The following is a 19150-nucleotide window of genomic DNA, read 5'->3' as shown; positions in this document are numbered from 1 at the left end:
TTTTATTCTCATCCCCCCTCTCTGCCCTTCATTGGCCTTTGTCTAGTCCAGTAAACTTCTAATCTTCCCCTTTCTTATTGTGGGTTAGCATTCACATATCAAAGAGAACATTCTGACTTTGATTTTTGGGGGGACTGGATTATTTCACTTAGCAGTTCCATCCTTTTACAGTACCATCCTTTTACTGGCAAATGCCATAATTCTTGTTTATGAGTGCCCCACAATTTTATCAATAAATATTTTAATTTTAATTTTCCTTCTTAAATTCCTGGAAATACAGGATTAGAATAATTCATCAATAATTATCTTCAACACAAAATACAAATTATATTGTAATTAACCCTTGGATTAATGCTATCCAGCTTGTTCAACCCATTTTATAAGTGTTTTTACAGTAAACTTTTCTTTTCATAAGTGGATTTTGTGGAAGTAGTGATTGTTTTTGTTTGTTGTGGGAAGTGATAATTAGTTCAGTAGATGGGATGTTTATATTAAATACTTTCATTAACTAGGGGAAATCAACCTTTTTAATTAATATCAGCATATCCTTTAACTAGAAAAGTCTCTGCTAGTTTTGAATAAGGTCATATGATTTTCTTCATATCTTGAGTTTTTTAGAAAATGTTTTTAGTTGTGGGTGGACATAATAGCTTTATTTTGTTTGTTTATTTTTATGTGGTGCTGAGGATTGAACCCAGTGCTTCACATGTGCTAGGAAAGTGCTCTACCACTGAGCTACAGTTCCAGTCCTGATATGTTGAATTTTAAGCAGTGAGTTAATTGTCTTTGAATTTCATTTGAACTGAGATGTAAAATGAAAAACAAGCAAACGTACCACACCTATCTATGGCATATTTTACTTTAAAAAATAATTTTTAGTTGTAGTTTGAAAGAGCCACATGTCATACTTAATAAAATATGGACTTGAGTATATCTGGAGTTTAGTTGTGTTTTATAAATTAGTTATTAAGGATTTTATTCTCTAAAATACAGGCTCTTGCAGTATTTTTTTTAAAAAACTATTGTTGTTCATTGTTGTTTTGGCTATATTTACAATTTCAGCAGCATCTTAAATAGACAGTATGTCTATGTACAATGAAATACTCTTACAATATTTTTATTGAAAAAGGAATACTAGAATTTGTTAGCTAATTAGACAACATGTTATGCAGTAGAGTATTAGGAATGAATATAAAGTATGACAGCTAAGCTTTATTAGATAAAAACAGAGAAGAATTGGCTTTTTTACAATTTTTTAGCTATATAGCAGTCCCTCCTTATTCTCACGGGATATGTTCCAAGGCCTTATATATTTACTGTTGTTTCCCTATATATATGCATACCTATGGTAAGTTTTAATGTATAAATTAGGCATAGTAAGATATTAGAAGAACTAATAAAATAGAACAGATAAAGGAATAAACTGAAATAAAATTGCCAGCATCACTATTCTTGTTCTTTGGTATCATTATTAAGTAAAATAAGAGTTACTTGAAAATATGCATTGCTGTACCAAGACAGTTGGTCTGATAACCTGCAGCTATTGACTAATCACATCCCATGTGGCATGAAACATGTTGGCATAAGATTTCATGCTATTCAGGCATGTAATTTTAATTTTATAAATTATTTCTGGGATTTTTCATGTAATATTTTGAAACCTTGGTTGGCTGCCAGTAACTAAAACGGGAGAAAGTACTATTACAAATAAGGGAGAATTGTACTTACTCTTGCAGATACTGTTTTGTTGAAATTCATTTTTGTGTTTGATAAATCTTAATTCAAGGATCTTCATTATTTGGGGGTAACATCTCTTCAACAGGTTCTCTTATAGGGAAAATATTGGAATATGGAAATGTCTGAATGAAATCAGTGAATTGTATTAATATCAATGTCCTGGTTGTAGGAACTAGGAGTATGTATTCACAAGGCCCTAGGTTCAATCCACAACAACCCCCCCCCAAAAAAAAATTCTAGTTGTGATATTTATTATACTATTTTTTTTGCAAGGTGTTACTATTGGAGGAAACTAGACACAGTATATAAGGAGTCTCTGTAGTGTTTCTCACAACTATGTGAATCAAAATTTTCTTAAAGGAAAAAAAATGAGAAAAGACTTTCATTTTTCGTGGAGTCATAGTAACAGATTTTTTCTCCCCCTTGAAACAACTGTAAAAAAAACAGGTGAAATATTTGAAATGATTCTTTTCAAGGCATTGGACATTATGTAGTGAAATAATATTGACCTTGAAAATTTGAAAATAGAGTTCTTTTATTGCCTTGTGAATGCCCTTGAGAGAATTTTTTGTTGTGGCACAGGGAAAGGAAACAGCAGTAACATGGAAGACTCTGCAAGTTGAGGAGTTGGAGCTAAGCCTCCAGAGAGACTAATGAAACAAAAAAACTGAAAAAGTTCCAAAATTTGGTGTGTTTTTTTCTTTGTTTCTTCGTTCTTTTGTTTTTAATGTGGTATGGGGGATTGAACCCAAGGGCATTTAAGTATATGGCACTTAACACCAGCTGGAGCACATGAAACCCTGAAGATCTTCCCTGCTAATTAAAGCAGTTAATATGGCCCAATATAAATTAAAAAGGGGCCTTGATGGATTGAAAATTGGTATATAAGACCCACTTAGAGAAGGGATTGTAATCTTCTTGGCTTGCCCATATAATAATCCAATTTTACTTTCTTTTTAAACTTGGAAAAAGTAAATATTGCCTCACAGTTGATTGCTGCCCCTTAATGCATAGTTCTATTTGTCAAGGCCTCCATACCCAATATTACTGAAATTATTGAGTCTTTCTACTGTATAACTCATAAACACTCTGCATAGGTTTGGCTAACATATTTTGAACAGTCCCTATTACAGGAGTCTCTCAGCTGTAATTTGCTTTCATTTTCAGGAAATATAATACCTTCCTAGGCACCTATAAGGTCCCTACTCCTCAATAGCCCTGCCATCATATACATCTTTATAAGCAAGATCTTAAAAATATACAGCTTTTTCCAAAAACACAGGTAAGACATAACATTGATGTTATCTGCCTCTGAAGAGATTGATGTGTAACTTTTTGTGTGTGTGGTGCTGGGGCTTGAATCCAGGCTCTTGTGTGTGCAGGGAAAGAGGCCTGATGAGCTACATCTCTAACCCCCAAGAGATTGACTTGACAAACTCATTCAAGACATACAAATACTTAAAAAGGATTTCACAAAAAGAGCACGGGTTGTTGCCCTAAACATAGTATAAGGCCCTGCCATCTTGGTTAAATTCTTGAAAAATTATTTTGTTAGCTGAGGCCAGCTCTACCCTGACTGTCTAGAAACAGGTGTTAACTCCTCTGCAGGTCTCATATAGTACTATAATGACTTGTTTATAAACAAATTCACATTCAGTTAAACTGCACACTTTAGTGATCAGGTAAACATTAGGGAGTGAATTGTAATAAATTTATTTTTGCAGTACTGGGGATTGAACCCAGAGTTTCACATGTGATAGGCAAGCACTGTGCTACATCTACATCTTCAGATCTTTTTTCCCCCATTTTATTTTGAGATAGGGTTTTACTTAGTTGCCTGGGCTGGCCTCTAACTTGGACTCCTCCTGCCTCAGCCTCCCAAGTAAACGTTATTACAGTTGTGTGTAACCACACATGCCTGACTATTTTTGATGCTTGATTGCTGATATCCTTGAAACTTCACCACTTATTTTTCCTTCTGTCTCTCATCTGATGAAGTCGTTAAGAAAGCCCAGGTGCTTCTTCCTTTAGAACTTACAGGATATTCAAACTACACATGCCCCTTGAAGCTCATATATAAGAACTCTCAGTTAAGCCCCATCTTCCAGTCACAATAAAAATTGAGAAGGTCTCCTGATTTTGCTCTGTCAAGATGGTTTTGGATCTGTATGGAGCCACATTTTCATATCCTGTCAGTGCAAAGGTGGTGTGGTGTCATCTGTGTCAATACCTAAACTGAATTTTGGTTGGGAGGTCCATCTATCCTCGTTAGGGTGACCACAATAGAGAAAGGATTTTTTTCTTTTCAATAAATATTAAGAAAGATAAAACCCAAACAAAACTCTCCTTGTTTTTTTAAAAACTATCATATATTTATTATATAGAACATAATAAACTTCATTTTTTAATTTTTATTTTTTAAAATTGACAAACACCATATATCTTTATAGTATAACATTATATTTTGAAATATGTGTAAATGATGGAATGGTTAAACTAAACTAATTAACATGCATATTACCTCACATGCTTATTTATTTGTGGTGAGAACACTTAACGCCTACTCTTTCAGCAATTTCCAAGTGTGTGTAATATTGTTATTAACAGTAGAGAACAGAATATACTAGAAACATTAATAAAGAACAAGCTGAAAAAAATATTTTCTTTTATAATATTTTATTCTATACTTTTTTTTTTGGTACTGGGGATTGACTCCCAAGACCACTCACTGAACCGCCTCCCTTTTTTTGTGTGTATGTGTGTATTAAGATATACATAACATAAATTTACCATCTTAACCATTTTCTAAAAACTGGACTTAATTTTTAAGAGTTATTTTAGGTTCACAGCAAAATTGAGTGGAACCTGGTGTGTGGTATGGTGGTGCATATGTGTAATCCCAGCGACTTGGGAGGCTAAGGCAGGAGAATTGCAAATTTGAGACCAGCCTCAGCAATTTAGTTGAGACCCTGTCCCTGGGTTCAATCCCAATACTTCTCCCTACAAAAAAATTTAGGTGGAAGGTATAGAATAGCCTTGTTCATATCAGGACCATTCCCACCAATGGGTAAATCTGATAAATTTACTTTGACATACCATTATCACCTAAAGTCCCTAGTTTGCATTATGATTTGTAATTCACTCTTGGTGTTGTACATTTTATGGGTTTGGACAAATTTTATAATGACATATATCCAACACTGTAGTATTATATAGAGTTGTGTCACTACTATCAAAATGCTCTTTGTTCCACCTGTTCGTTCCTCTTTCCCCCAGCTTGTGAGGAAAATGCATTTACTGTATTCATAGTTTTAGTTTTTTTTTTCAGAATGGCATATATGGTATGCAATTTTCTTCAATTGACTTCTTTAACTTAGTAACATGCACTTAAGATTCCTCCATGTCTTTTTCTTGACTTGATAGTTCATTTCTTTTTAGTGCTGGATAATATTCCATTGTCTGTATAACGATGAGGGTCTCCTTCCTTCTTCTGTGTAATTCCCCTTCTCCCTTCCTTTCCCTCCCACTACTCTTCCCTATTTAGTGGTAATCATCTTCTCATGCTCTTCCTCCCTATCCCATTTTGAGTCACCCCCCTTATATCAGAGAAGACATTCGGCCTTTGTTTTTTAGGGATTGGCAAACTTCACTTAGCATAATCTGCTCTAATGCAATCCATTTCCCTGCAGATGCTATGATCTTGTTATTTTTTAGTGCTGAGTAATATTCTATTGGGTATAAATGCCACATTTTAAAATCCATTCATCCATTGAAGGGCATCTAGGTTGGTTCCACAGTCTAGCTATTGTGAATTGTGCTGCTATAAACATTGATGTGGCTGTGTCTTTGTAGTATGCTCTTTTTAGGTCTTTTGAGTATAGTCCAAGAAGGGGAATAGATGGGTCAAATGGTGGTTCCATTCCCAGCTTTCCAAGGAATCTCCATACTGCTTTCCAAACTGGCTGCACTAATTTGCAGTCCCACCAGCAATGTATGAGGGTACCTTTTCCCCCACATCCTTTCCAACACTTACTATTGCTTGTATTCCTGGGGATAACTGCCATTCTGACTGGAGTGAGATGAAATATTAGAGTAGTTTTGGTTTGCATTTCTCTAATTACTAAAGATGAACACTTTTCATATATTTGTTGATTGCTTATATATCTTCTTCTGAGAAGTGTCTGTTCAGTTCTTTAGCCCGTTTATTGATTGGGTTGTTTGTTTTTTTGGTATTAGGTTTTTTGAGTTCTTTATATATCCTAGAGATTAGCGTTCTATCTGATGTGTATGTGGTAAAAATTTGCTCCCATACTGTAGGCTCTCTCTTTACCTCAGTGATTGTTTCTTTTGCTGAGAAGAAGCTTTTTAATTTGAGTCCATCCCATTTATTGATTCTTGGTTTTAATTATTGTGCTATAGGAATCTTATTAAGGAAGTTGGGGCCTAATCTGATATGATGAGTTGGGTCTACTCTTTCTTCTATGAGGTGCAGGTTCTCTGGTCTAATTCCTAGGTCCTTGATCCACTTTGAGTTGAATTTTGTGCATGGGGAGAGAAAATGGTTTAATTTCATTTTGCTACATATGGATTTCCAGTTTTCCCCAGAAGCATTTGTTGAAGAGGCTATTCCTTCTGCAATGTATGTTTTTGGCACCTTTGTCTAGTATGAGATAACTGTTTTTATGTGGGTTGGTCTCCGTGTCTTCTCTTCTGTACCACTGGTCTATATATCTATTTCTTGCCAATACCATGCTGTTTTTGTTACTATTTCTCTGTAGTATAGTTTAGGGTCTGGTATTATGATGCCTCCTGCTTCACTTTTTTTGCCAAGAATTACTTTGGGTATTCAGGGTCTCTTATATTTCCAAATGAATTTCATGATTGCTTTTTCTGGTTCTATGAAGAATGTCATTTGGATTTTAATAGGACTTGCATTAAATCTGTATAACAGTTTTGGTAGTATGGTCATTTTGACTATATTAATTCTGCCCATCCAAGAATATGGGAGATCTTTCCATCCTCTAAGGTCTTCTTCAATTTCCTTCTTTGGTGTTCTGTAGTTTTCATTGTAGAGGTCTTTCACCTCTTCTTCTGTTAGATTGATTCCCAAGTATTTTATATTTTTTGAGGCTATTTTGAATGAGGTAGTTTTCCTAATTTCTCTTGCGGTGGATTCATCACTTATGTATAGAAATGCATTTGATTTATGGGTATTGATTTTATATCCTGCTATTTTGTTGAATTCATTTATTAATTCTAGAAGTTTTCTGGTGGAGTTTTTTTTGGATCTTCTAAATATGGAATCATGTCGGCAAACAGTTTGAGTTCTTCTTTTCCTATGTGTATCCCTATAATTTCTTTTGTCTGATTTCTCTGTAGTATTTTAAGTTTTTCTAAAAAATATATATTTTTTAAGTTGTAGATGGACCTTTATTTTATGTCTTTATATGCAGTGCTGAGGATCGAACCCAGGGCCTCACACATGCTAGGCAAGCACTCCACCACTGAACCACAACCCCAGCCCTTTAATTTTTTCTTGATAGCCACATGTGATAAACTGAGTAAAAGAAATTGCTGTTGCTATTCTGGGTCTTTTATTTTTCCATATGAATTTCATGATTGCTTTATCTATTTCTACAAGAAATGCCATTGGGATTTTGATTGGCATTGCATTAAACCTATAGAGAACTTTTGGTAATATCGCCATTTTGATAATGTTAGTTCTGCCTATCCATGAACAGGGTATATTTTTCCATCTTCTAAGATCTTCTTCTACTTCTCTCTTTAGGGTTCTGTAGTTTTCATTGTATAAATCTTTCACCTCTTTTGTTAGGTTGATTCCCAAGTATTTTATTTTTTTTGAGGATATTGTGAATGGAGTGTTTTTCCTCATTTTCGTTTCAGAAGTTTTATCGCTGATATACAGTAATGCCTTTGATTTATGTGTGTTGATTTTATATCCTGCCACTTTGCTGAATTCATTTATTAGTTCTAGTAGTTTCTTTGTAGACCCTTTTGGGTCTTCTAGGTATAGAATCATGTCACCCGCAAATAGTGATAAATTAAGTTCTTCTTTTCCTATTTTTATGCCTTTAATTTCTTTTGTCTGTCTAATTGCTCTGGCTAGTATTTCAAGGACTAAATTAAATGGAAGTGGTGAGAGAGGGCATCCCTGTCTTGTTCCAGATTTTAGAGGGAATGCCTTCAACTTTTCTCCATTTAGAATGATGGTAGCCTGAGGCTTAGCATAGATATCTTTTACAATGTCAATGTCAAGGTAAGTTCCTGTTATCCCTAGTTTTTCTAATGTTTTGAACAACAAAATGAAACTGAATCCCTTTCTCTCGCCATGCACAAAAGTTAACTCAAAATGGATCAAGGAGCTTGATATCAAATCAGAGACTCTGCATCTGATAGAAGAAAAAGTTGGCTCCGATCTACATATTGTGGGGTCGGGCTCCAAATTCCTTAATAGGACACCCATAGCACAAGAGTTAATAACAAGAATCAACAAATGGGACTTACTTAAACTAAAAAGTTTTTTCTCAGCAAGAGAAACAGTAAGAGAGGTAAATAGGAAGCCTACATCCTGGGAACAAATTTTTACTCTTCACACTTCAGATAGAGCCCTAATATCCAGAGTATACAAAGAACTCAAAAAATTAGACAATAAGATAACAAATAACCCAATTAACAAATGGGCCAAGGACCTGAACAGACACTTCTCAGAGGAGGATATACAATCAATCAATAAGTACATGAAAAAATGCTCACCATCTCTAGCAGTCAGAGAAATGCAAATCAAAACCACCCTAAGATACCATCTCACTCCAGTAAGATTGGCAGCCACTATGAAGTCAAACAACAACAAGTGCTGGCGAGGATGTGGAGAAAAGGGTACACTTGTACATTGCTGGTGGGACTGCAAATTGGTGCGGCCAATTTGGAAAGCAGTATGGAGATTCCTGGGAAAGCTGGGAACGGAACCACCATTTGACCCTGCTATTGCCCTTCTCGGTCTATTCCCTGAAGACCTTAAAAGAGCATGCTACAGGGATACTGCCACATCGATGTTCATAGCAACACAATTCACAATAGCTAGACTGTGGAACCAACCCAGATGCCCTTCAATAGATGAATGGATTAAAAAAATGTGGCATTTATACACCATGGAATATTACGCAGCACTAAAAAATGACAAAATCATGGAATTTGCAGGGAAATGGATGGCACTAGAGCAGATTATGCTTAGTGAAGCTAGCCAATCCCTAAAAAACAAATACCAAATGTCTTCTTTGATATAATGAGAGCAACTATGAACAGAGCAGGGAGGAAGAGCAGGAAGAAAAGATTAACATTAAACAGAGACATGAGATGGGAGGGAAAGGGAGAGAAAAAGGAAATTGCATGGAAATGAAGGGAGACCCTCATTGCTATACAAAATTACATATAAGAGGTTGTGAGGGGAATGGGAAAATAAACAAGGAGAGAAATGAATTACTGTAGATGGGGTAGAGAGAGAAGATGTGAGGGAAGGGGAGGGGGGACAGTAGGGGATAGGAAAGGTAGCAGAATACAACAATTACTAATAGGGCATTATGTAAAAGTGTGGATGTGTAACCGACGTGATTCTGCAATCTGCATTTGGGGTAAAATTGGGAGTTCATAACCCACTTCAATCTAATGTATGAAATATGATATGTCAAGAGCTTTGTAATGTTGTGAACAACCAATAAAAAAATAAATAAATAATAAAAAAAAGAAATTGCTGTAAATATGTCTTCAATAACATGGTGTAAGATGTTGGGGATGGGAGATATTCTGTAGCCTGTGCCTCTGGAATGTGAACTTCATTTGTGAATTTCAATTTTCCTCTCTCCCTCTTAATTGGATCAGGATTATCTGAGTGGGTTGGAGTTGGAATTTTCCTTTGCACAGGTCAGTTAAGCTCTGATGAAATGACCTGGGATGTGCCTGGTGGCACATATCTGTAATTCCAGTGGCTCAGGAGGTTGAGGTTGGAGGACCACAAGTTCAAAGCCAGCGTCAGCAATTTAGCAAGGCCCTAAGCAACTCAGTGAGACACTGTCTCTAAATAAAATACAAAAAGGGGTGGCGGGTGTGGCTCAGTGGTTAAACACTCTTGGGTTCAATCCCTGGTGCCAAAATAAACAAACAAAAAAACCTCCCAAACTAACAACTAGTGTGTTAAGATCTGGTTAAACATTTCTCCTGAGGGCAGACCTTTTTAAGAATGGAATAATGGTGTCTTTCAAAACTTGCCTTTGCTGTATGTTCAGTGGGAGGACTTAGAGCTTTAGGAGGTAAAACTCATAAAAGTGTGGGTCCCTTATACTGGATTTCCCTGAAGTATTTAACTCTCAGAGTTGTCCACTCTGAGCTTACAGCAATTCATCATTTACAGTTCAGGTTTTCCTACCACATGAGTTTCTGCTCTAGTTGTGATTCTTTGCATTCACCTGTTGGGCTCTTCAATTTTGGAGGCAACAGTTTGCCCTGTGATCTCACTTCTCTTTTTTTTTGTGGTACTGGGGATTAAACCTAGGGGCCCTTTACCACTGAACTACATCCCCAACCCCTTCTAAATTTTTTTTTTTTTTGATACAGGGTCTCACTAAGTTGCCCAAAGTGGCCTTGAACTTGTGATCTCCCTGCCTAAGCCTCCCAAGTGGCTGGGATTATTACAGGCATGTGCTGCCATCACCACAACTTATGGATGGATCTAAGAAGAATTGTTGATTTTTCAGTTTGTTTTTTTACTTTTTGTTAGGGTGGGGTACCAGCTTAAAGCTCCCTATATGCTGGACTGGAAATTGGAAGTTTAGACTATTAAATATATTCATATTGTTGTGGCACCACTACCACCATGCATCTTTAGAACTCTTCATTTTGAATATTTTATTTATTTATTTATTTATTTATTGAGAGAGAGAGAGAGAGAGAATATGAATCTTTTTTTGTAGATGAACACAATACAATGCCTTTATTTTTTTTTTATGTGGTGCCGAGAATCGAACCCAGGTCCCGCCCGGGCTAAGCGATTGCTCTACCGATGAGCCACAATCCCAGCCCAAAACTCTTCATTTTGTAAAACTAAAGTTTTATCCTCATTAAACAGTAACTTATTTCTCTCTCCAACTACCCCTGGCAACCACCATTCTGCTTTCTATTTCCATGAATTTGAAATACTCTAGGTATTTTCTATAAGTGGAATCAAACAGTATTGGTTTTATTTATTTTTTTTGTGACTTCCTTATTTCATTTAGCATGAGTCCCTTTAGGCCTGTGTTTTATTAAGTTTTTGAAAAAGCTTGAGGGAGACTAGTATTGTTTTTTTAAAATGTTTGGTAGAATTCACCAATGAAGCCATGAGGTCCTAGGCTTTTCTTTCTTGGAAGATATTTGATTACTGATTCAGTCACCTTGATAGTTGTAAGTCCTCTCAAATTTTCTATTTTTTCAAGATTCTGCCTTGGTAGGTTTTGTGTGTTGGGGAATTTGTTCATCTAGCTTGTTCAATTGGGCACATAATGTTCATAGTTATAATCTTTCATATTTTTGTAGAATTGATAGTAATGCCTTCCCCCTTTGATTTCTGATTAAGTAATTTGAATGATCTTTCTTCTTATCTTAATCTGGTTAAGGGTTTGTCAATTTTGTTGACCTTTGAAGAAATCAGCTTTTATCATTGATTTTTTTCTCTAGTTTTTGGTTTTTTAAATTTCATTTATTCTTGATCTAGTTTTATTTCTTTCCTTCTGCTAGCTTTGGTTTAGTTCTTATTTTTCCAGCATCTTATACTGTAAAGTTAGGTTGTTGATTTTAAATTTTTCTTCTTTTTCAACATAAATGTTGAGGTGTATAACTTTCCTCTTTTACAGTGCTTTCAATGTGTTACATAGTGTAAATATGTAGTTTATAAATTTTTGTTTATTTCTAAGTATTATCTAATTTCCATTGTGATTTCTTCTTTGCTATGTTGATTGTTTGAATATGTTGACTATTTGCACAAATTTGTAATTTTTCCAGTTTTCCTTCTGTTTTTGATTACTAACTTCATTTTGTTGTGATTACAGAAGATACTTTGATATTTTAAAAAAGAAATTTTGATTCTTATCTTAGGTTGTATTCAAATAAGACTACAGGCCTACCTGAAAAAAATTTTCTAAACTGTGAAACTTCTAAAAAATAGTGAAATTTTTTGTGACTTCAGGTTAGTAAGCAAATATTTCTTATGACACCAAAAGTATGAATTATAAAAGAAAAATGGGGTAAATCTGGGTAAAGGTAAATTGGGACTTCTTCAAAATTAAAACTTCATTCATAGAGAATGAACAGAAGATACAGACTGGGAGAAACTTTTGCAATGCATATATCATATAGAGGACGGGTACTTTTAAAGGACACTCAGCCAGGGCAGGTGCTAGGATACCTGTAATCCCAGTGATTTGAGAGACTAAAGTAGGAAAATCACAAGTTCAAGGCTTTCTAAGTTCAGAAACTTAGCAAAACCCTAACCATCTTAGTGAGATCCTATCTCAAAATAAAAGGACCAAAAGGGCTAGGGATGTGGCTTAGTTGTTAAGTGCCTCTGTGTTCAATCCCCAGCATAAATAAATAAATGAATGAATAAATAACTCAAAACTCAATAGTAACAGTCTGATTAAAAAATGGGCAAATGTTTGTATAGATAACTTCACCAAAGTTGATAGTGGCAGATAAGCACATGAAAAGATACTCAACATCTTAATCATTAGGGGACTGCAAATACCATGAAGAGATCTCACTACCCATTTATTAGAATGGCTAAAATTGAAAAAACCAAACAATTGAAAAGACTTTTAAGTATTGTTAAGGATGTGCAGGAGTTGGAACAGGCAAACACTGCTGATGAGAATACAGAATGGTACAACTACTTTAAAAAAAAAGTTTGGCAGTTTCTTAAAATATTAAACACCTACTTACCATATGATTTAGCCATTCTACTTTTAGCTAATTTATCAAAAACCAAAAACCTAAAGCAAACAAACAAACAAACAAAAAAAAAAACACCAGAACAACAACACTGTGTCTGCACATAGACTTGTATATAGATTTGTATGTTAATGTTCAGAGAAGCTTTATTTGTAGTTGCCCTAAAGTGGAAACAGTACAAATGTTTAATGAATAAATGGACCATATCCTTATGATGGAGTTCTCTTCAGCAATTAAAAAAAAAAAAAACAAAAACTTGTTACTTGCAACAACGTGGACAAATCTCAAAATAACTATGCTGAATGAAAGAAGCTAAACAACAACAACAAAAAAGATTATGAACTTGTTTTCATTTTGATAAAACTGGAACATTTAAACTAATCTATACTGACAGCTGGTTAATTCTTGTCTGAGGATGGTAGAAAGGGAGTTAAAGAGATGCAGGAGGGAATGATTTCAGTATGATGATGGTTACATTCCCGGTCTTGCTTATGGTCATGGTTTCACAGGTATAGACATATGCCTAAATTTACCAAATTGTATATTTTAAATATGTGTAGTTTATTGTATGTTCAGTATACCTTAATAAGGCTGTTAAATAATAGAATAAAAAATTCTAAAAATATGTATAAATTATAAACTGCTTCAGGTAGAATAGATTTTTATGATATTTGTACTAGATCTTTCCTAGAGCAGAAAATTGGAGAACTTTTTTTTTTGTTCTCCAAGTTTTGAACGTTTTTTACCTTATTCCTTTCCTCCAGATAATAATAAATAATACTTTGCCTCTTCTGTTATGCTTGAACTCAGGCTCATTTTCAGTTGTTTATGCTTTATCATCAGTAATTGATCTGTGTTTTAAGTCTTTTTCCTTTCCCCAGTTTGAAAGGTCCATCAAATTTTATCTTTTTTTTTTTTTAAAAAAAATCCTTTTTAAATACCTATCATCATTACAGAACAGGTCAACAACCTTTCACTCATGGATTAATGTAATAATTTCCTAACCAGTCCTTTTCTCGTCTAATCCATTTTCTGACTGTTACCAGACTAACAGTTGGGAAAATAATGTTGTGCTTCACATTTTTCAGCAGGCCACTCATGTTAGCATTACTAAGCATCCACTGTGTGAATGGAACTGCAAAGGATTAGGAATAGGAAAATGGGAAGCTGAAAAGGATATGATACTTCTCAATTATTTATTTATTTATTTATTTTGCTGTGGGTTGAACTCCAGGGTCTCTAGAATGCTAATAAGCATGTGCTCTACCAGCCCCATCTCAAATAATATTTATGAAGAAGTGGAGTTTAAATATAAATGTGATTTTTACCTGTAACATTGTTTTGTCAAAGAGAACACACTTGAGACATTTAATGAATAGCAAAATAGTAAAATATTTTTTCCTTCCCCCCCTTTCTAGGTTCGTGTTGCATGTAAATCTTGTCCCTGTGGTTACATATTTATTAATAGGAAGCTTCTAAAAATAAGACACTCAGAGAAATCATCACCTTTTACAGGTAATTTTGAGAGTTTACCACCTTTCCACTTTTTTCATTTCAGTTATATAAATTTAAGATTAATTTTTGTGAGTTAAAAGTTTATTTTTGCTACTGACATTAAAATGTTAGTTTATGGACATATAAATGTTAGATATAATAAGTCAGTTTATGACATTGGTTTGTTTTTTTATCCACTGTAAGTGTTAACTCCCTCACAATGCTGATAAAGCTTGTAAGGAATTTTATTTTTATTTTTTAAGCTTGTAAAGAATTTTAATGAGAAATTTCAATTTGCCAAGGAAGTTAAATGGGAAAGAATAGTATTTTCAACAGATGGTGTTGAGATACCATGATGTATATCTACATGTGAAAAATGATATTGGGCCCTAATCTTTGAAAATACTAAAAAATTAACTTTAAATAGATCATAAAAAGAAAATACCATAGATCTAAAGGTAGGAGCTAAAATAAGAGTACTTTTAAAAGAAATCCTAGCAGCAAATCTTTGTCACCATGGGTTAGAAAGTGTTTTCTTAAATATGACACCAAAAGTGCAAGCGAAAAAAGAAAAAAATAGATAAGTTGGACTGCATCAAAACTTAACTTTAACTGGGTATTGTGGCTCACATCTGTAGTCCCAGCAACTTGGAGGCTGAGGCTTGAGGATCACAAGTACAAAGCTTACCTCAGTGATTTAGTGAGTCTCTGAGCAACTTAGTAAGACCCTGTCTCAAAATGAAAAATTCAAAAAAGGGCTTGGGGGATGTAGCTCTGTGATAAAGCACCCCTGAGTTAAAGCCCCAGTAACCCACCCCCCAAATTGAAACTTCATATTCCAAACAATACTATCTTTGAAAATGAAAAAGCAAGCCACAAGATAGGGAAAATAATATTTGCAAATTATATATCTGAGATTTGTGTCCAGAATATATAAAGAACTCTTACATCTCAATAGTAAAAAGAGAAATAACCCAACTGAAAAATGGGAAAATAAATTGAATAGTTAGTTATCCAAAGAAGATATTTAAAAATGTATGAAAAGGGCTGGGGATGTGGCTCAAGTGGTAGCACTCTCGCCTAGCATGAGTGAAGCACAGGGTTCGATTCTCAGCACCACATAAAAATAAAATAAAGATACTATGTCCACCTAAAACTAAAAAAAAAAAAAGTATATGAAAAGATTCTCAACATATTAGTCCTTAGAATATGCAAGTCAGAACCATGGTAAGATAATTTCACACCTATTAGGACTGCAATAATAAAAAAAAAGACATAAAATGACATTTTGGTAAGAATGTGGAAGAATTGGCACCCTATGTACATTGGTGGGAATGTAAAATAGATCAGTTGTTTTTTGAAAGAGGCAGTTCCTCAAAAAGTTAACCATTGAGTTACAATAGTATGTAGCGATTTTCTTATAGGTATATACTCAAAAGAATTGAAAGTAGAGATTTTTAAAAAATATTTATTTTTTAAATTGTAGTTGGACACAATACCTTTATTCCATTCATTTATTTTTTTATGTGGTGCTGAGGATTGAACCCAGGGCCCCGCACATGCTAGGTGAGTACTCTACTGCTGAGCCACAATCCCAGCCCCTGAAAGTAGAGATTCTTAACACATACTTATACACCATTGTTCATTAGCAGCTTTATTCATAAATAGCTTCAAAATGGGGAACATCTCACATGATGTAATTGAAATATAGCCATATAATGTAATACTCTGTGACAATAAAAACAAAGGAAGTACTGCTACATGGTACAACATGGATGACACTTAACAAGCTGTATGAAAAAAGCCAATTATGTATTATTGTAGGGTTCCAATGCTCTGAAATGTTCACATAGGCAAATTTATAGAAACAAAACATGTTATTGGCTTAGGGCTTTGGAAAGGGGCAAGGTGAATAGGGAATGACTGCTAGTGGGTAGAGTTTATGTAAAATACACCATAACTCTGAAAAACCTTTCTGTAAAAAATACAGATTTGCAACCTTGTGGAGTGTATTAAAAACTATTGAATTGTATACTTTAAGTAAGTGAATTTTATGGTATGTGAAGTATATCTCAGTAAAAGTATTTAAAAAAAGAAGTCAGGAAGATACTTATGAAAACTATGAGAGTTGACCAGTCCTACCAATCATTAAAATACTATATGAAATATTAAATGAAAATATTGTAGAATTGGCATATAAATAGACAAATAGAGGAAAAGAATGGAAAGTACAGAAATAACCAGGTGTGGTGGCACATGCTGGCAATTTCAGACTCCGGAGGCTGGGACAGAATTGCAAGTTCAAGATCAGCCTTAGCCACTTAGTGAGACCTTGTCTCAATATAAAAAATAAAAAGGACTAGGAATGTGGCTCAGTGGTTAAGTGCCCCTTGGTTAAATCCCCACTACCCCCACCTCAAAAAAAAAAAGTACAGGATTAGACCCAAATTTATATGGACAGATGACAAATCATTAGGAAAAAAAGTAGACTTTTTCTTTTTTTCTCTTATTGTGGTAATATATGCACGACATAGTATTCATCCTTTTAACCATTTCTAAGTGTATAATTTCATGGCATTGAAAACATTTTTAATGTTTGTACCTATCACCACTGTTTATACTCAAAATGTTTTTTGCATTCCCAACATAATTTCTGTACCCAGTAAACAGTCTCCCCTTGTCTTATTCCCTCCTGCCCCTGGTAATCTCTATTCTTCTTTCTCTCTCTGATTTTGGCTACTCTAAGGACTTAACATAAGTGGAATCATATAATATATGTCTTTTTGTGTCTGGCTTATTTCACTGTGTATTATGTTTCTAAGGTCCATCTATATTGTAGCATATATCAGAATTTCATTTTTAAATGGCTGGATAATATTCTATTGTATACACACATTGTGAATGCCTCTGATGCTGAACATCATTATACAAGTTTCTGTTTGAGTCCCTGCTTTCAATTCTTTTAGATATATGGTGGGAGTGGAATTGCTGGATCATATGGTATTATATGTTCAAATTTTTTGAGGTGCACCATTTTACTTTCCTGCAAGTAATATATGAGAGTTTCAATTTTTCCATATCCCAACATTTGTTATTTTCCTTTTTCTTTGTAATGGGGATTGAACCCAGAAGTTCAACAAACAAATAATATTTAATAATGTTATTAAATTATTATAAATAATATTTAGTAATATAAATGCTGTAATATAGTCAATAAATGCACTTCTCATAGGGATATGAATTAGAGATTCTGAAACTATATATGTACTAAAATTGCACATAGGTAAATGTATTTTAGATAAGAACTCGGTGTCTTATAAATAATGAAAAGGGTAACTAAAATAAACTGTACTGGGTGGAAATTTGAGATAGTCTGTATATGTGTGGGTTAATATGAATATATGTATTTCCTAACTGTGTCCACTGAGAGGGACTAGAAGCATTAACTAACATCCCAGTAGTAATAAAGAATCCTTGCACCCACGTTTGTCTTCTCTTTTTCTTTCCTTTTTTATTTTTTGAGACAGGGGTCCCGCTATGTTACCCAGGCTGGCTTCCTGGGCTCAAGCAGTCTTCTTGCCTCTCAGTCTCCTGAGTAGACTTTTGTTTCTAAACACAATTCTCTAATAAAAGGAATCAGAGCTATTTGGGGAAGTGGTCAATTCCAGGACTGGGACAGGGAAAATACTAGGAAAAGCTGGAATATCATGAAGTATGCATGAAAACAATGAAACGCTTTAAAAAAACATTTCAGGGCCAATATTGTTGAAAGAATATGGGAGTCAACTGAAGAATCTACTAATAGCTAAAGTTGAAACAACCTGAGCAAAATAAATAATGTTAGTGGTGAGCACTTATAATCCTAGTGACTTGGGAGGCTGAGATAGGAGGATCACAAATTAAAAGCCAGCCTCAGCAACAGTGAGGCACTAAGCAACTCAGTGAGACCCTGTCTCTAATTAAAATACAAAATAGGGCTGGGGATGTGGCTCAGTGGTTGAGTGCCCCTGAGTTCTATCCCTGGCACCATAAATAAATAAATAAACAAACAAACAAATAAATAAATACTGTTACCATTGAATCATAATCCATAAAATAAAGTAAATACCCTTGCATACATAAATAAATAAATAGGGTAGAAGGGACAGTTCTTCCTTATAGGAGATTTCCAGTTAATAAATGTGGAAGGAACACAGGAAATAGGAAATTGGCATTAACAAAACACATAAATAATTGCCACAAATACGATTCTCTGATGAATCATAAAATTAGTGGGTGAAAATTTGAGGAGAAACAAAATTTATAATCTTCAAGTATCTTCCTCAAGATCTTCATTAACCACAAAAGGAAACAGTAACTTTATAGTGATGACATCTGACAAAAATTAATTTAACCAAATTACCAAAGTCAGTATCATAATAAAACATACTGGTATCATGGATCTTATGATGTGATGCACTGAAAGAATGCATTTTTGTGCATTCTTGCTGAAAATGCGTAGGCCCCAGGCCAGTCATTAGAAAGTATGGGCTCGGGCTGGGGATGTGGCTCAAGCAGTAAAGTGCTTGCCTGGCATGCGTGGGGCGCTGGGTTTGAGCCTCAGCACCACATAAAAATAAAATAAAGATGTTGTGTCCACTGAAAACTAAAAAATAAATATTAAAAAATTCTCTTTCTCCCCCCCCCCTTTAAAAAAAAGGAACTATGGGCCAAACCCAAATGAGATAATAACATTTGTCAAGATAATTCTTCAGAAAACTCAAAGTCAACAGATAAGAAAGAACCTAAATACTTTGGCATACTCCTATAACCCCAGCTATTTGGGATGCTGAGGTAGGAGGATCACAAGTTTGAGGCCAGCCTGGGTAACATAGTAAGACCTTGTCTCAAAAATAAAAAGGGGGACTGGGGTTGGGACTGTGTG

The 19150-nt window shown here is 34.5% G+C and overlaps 1 protein-coding gene across 1 annotated transcript in view; it reads left to right on the top strand.

The window, feature by feature from the left end:
- LOC144370975 (uncharacterized) overlaps positions 1-14243 on the top strand; it is a 56658-nt gene extending 42415 nt beyond the window's left edge. Inside the window, exons 4-5 of the mRNA XM_078032905.1 lie at positions 2905-3019; positions 14151-14243. Of these exons, the coding sequence (XP_077889031.1) occupies positions 2905-2913 (9 nt within the window). The 3' untranslated portion in view covers positions 2914-3019; positions 14151-14243. The remainder of the gene's footprint in view (positions 1-2904; positions 3020-14150) is intronic.
- Positions 14244-19150: the final 4907 nt, after the last annotated feature.

This window comes from Ictidomys tridecemlineatus, chromosome 15, assembly GCF_052094955.1.
Source record: "Ictidomys tridecemlineatus isolate mIctTri1 chromosome 15, mIctTri1.hap1, whole genome shotgun sequence".
Classification (NCBI taxonomy): domain Eukaryota; kingdom Metazoa; phylum Chordata; class Mammalia; order Rodentia; family Sciuridae; genus Ictidomys; species Ictidomys tridecemlineatus.
The sequence above is the reverse complement of the archived record's forward strand: the minus strand, read 5'-3'. Positions and strand labels throughout refer to the sequence as shown.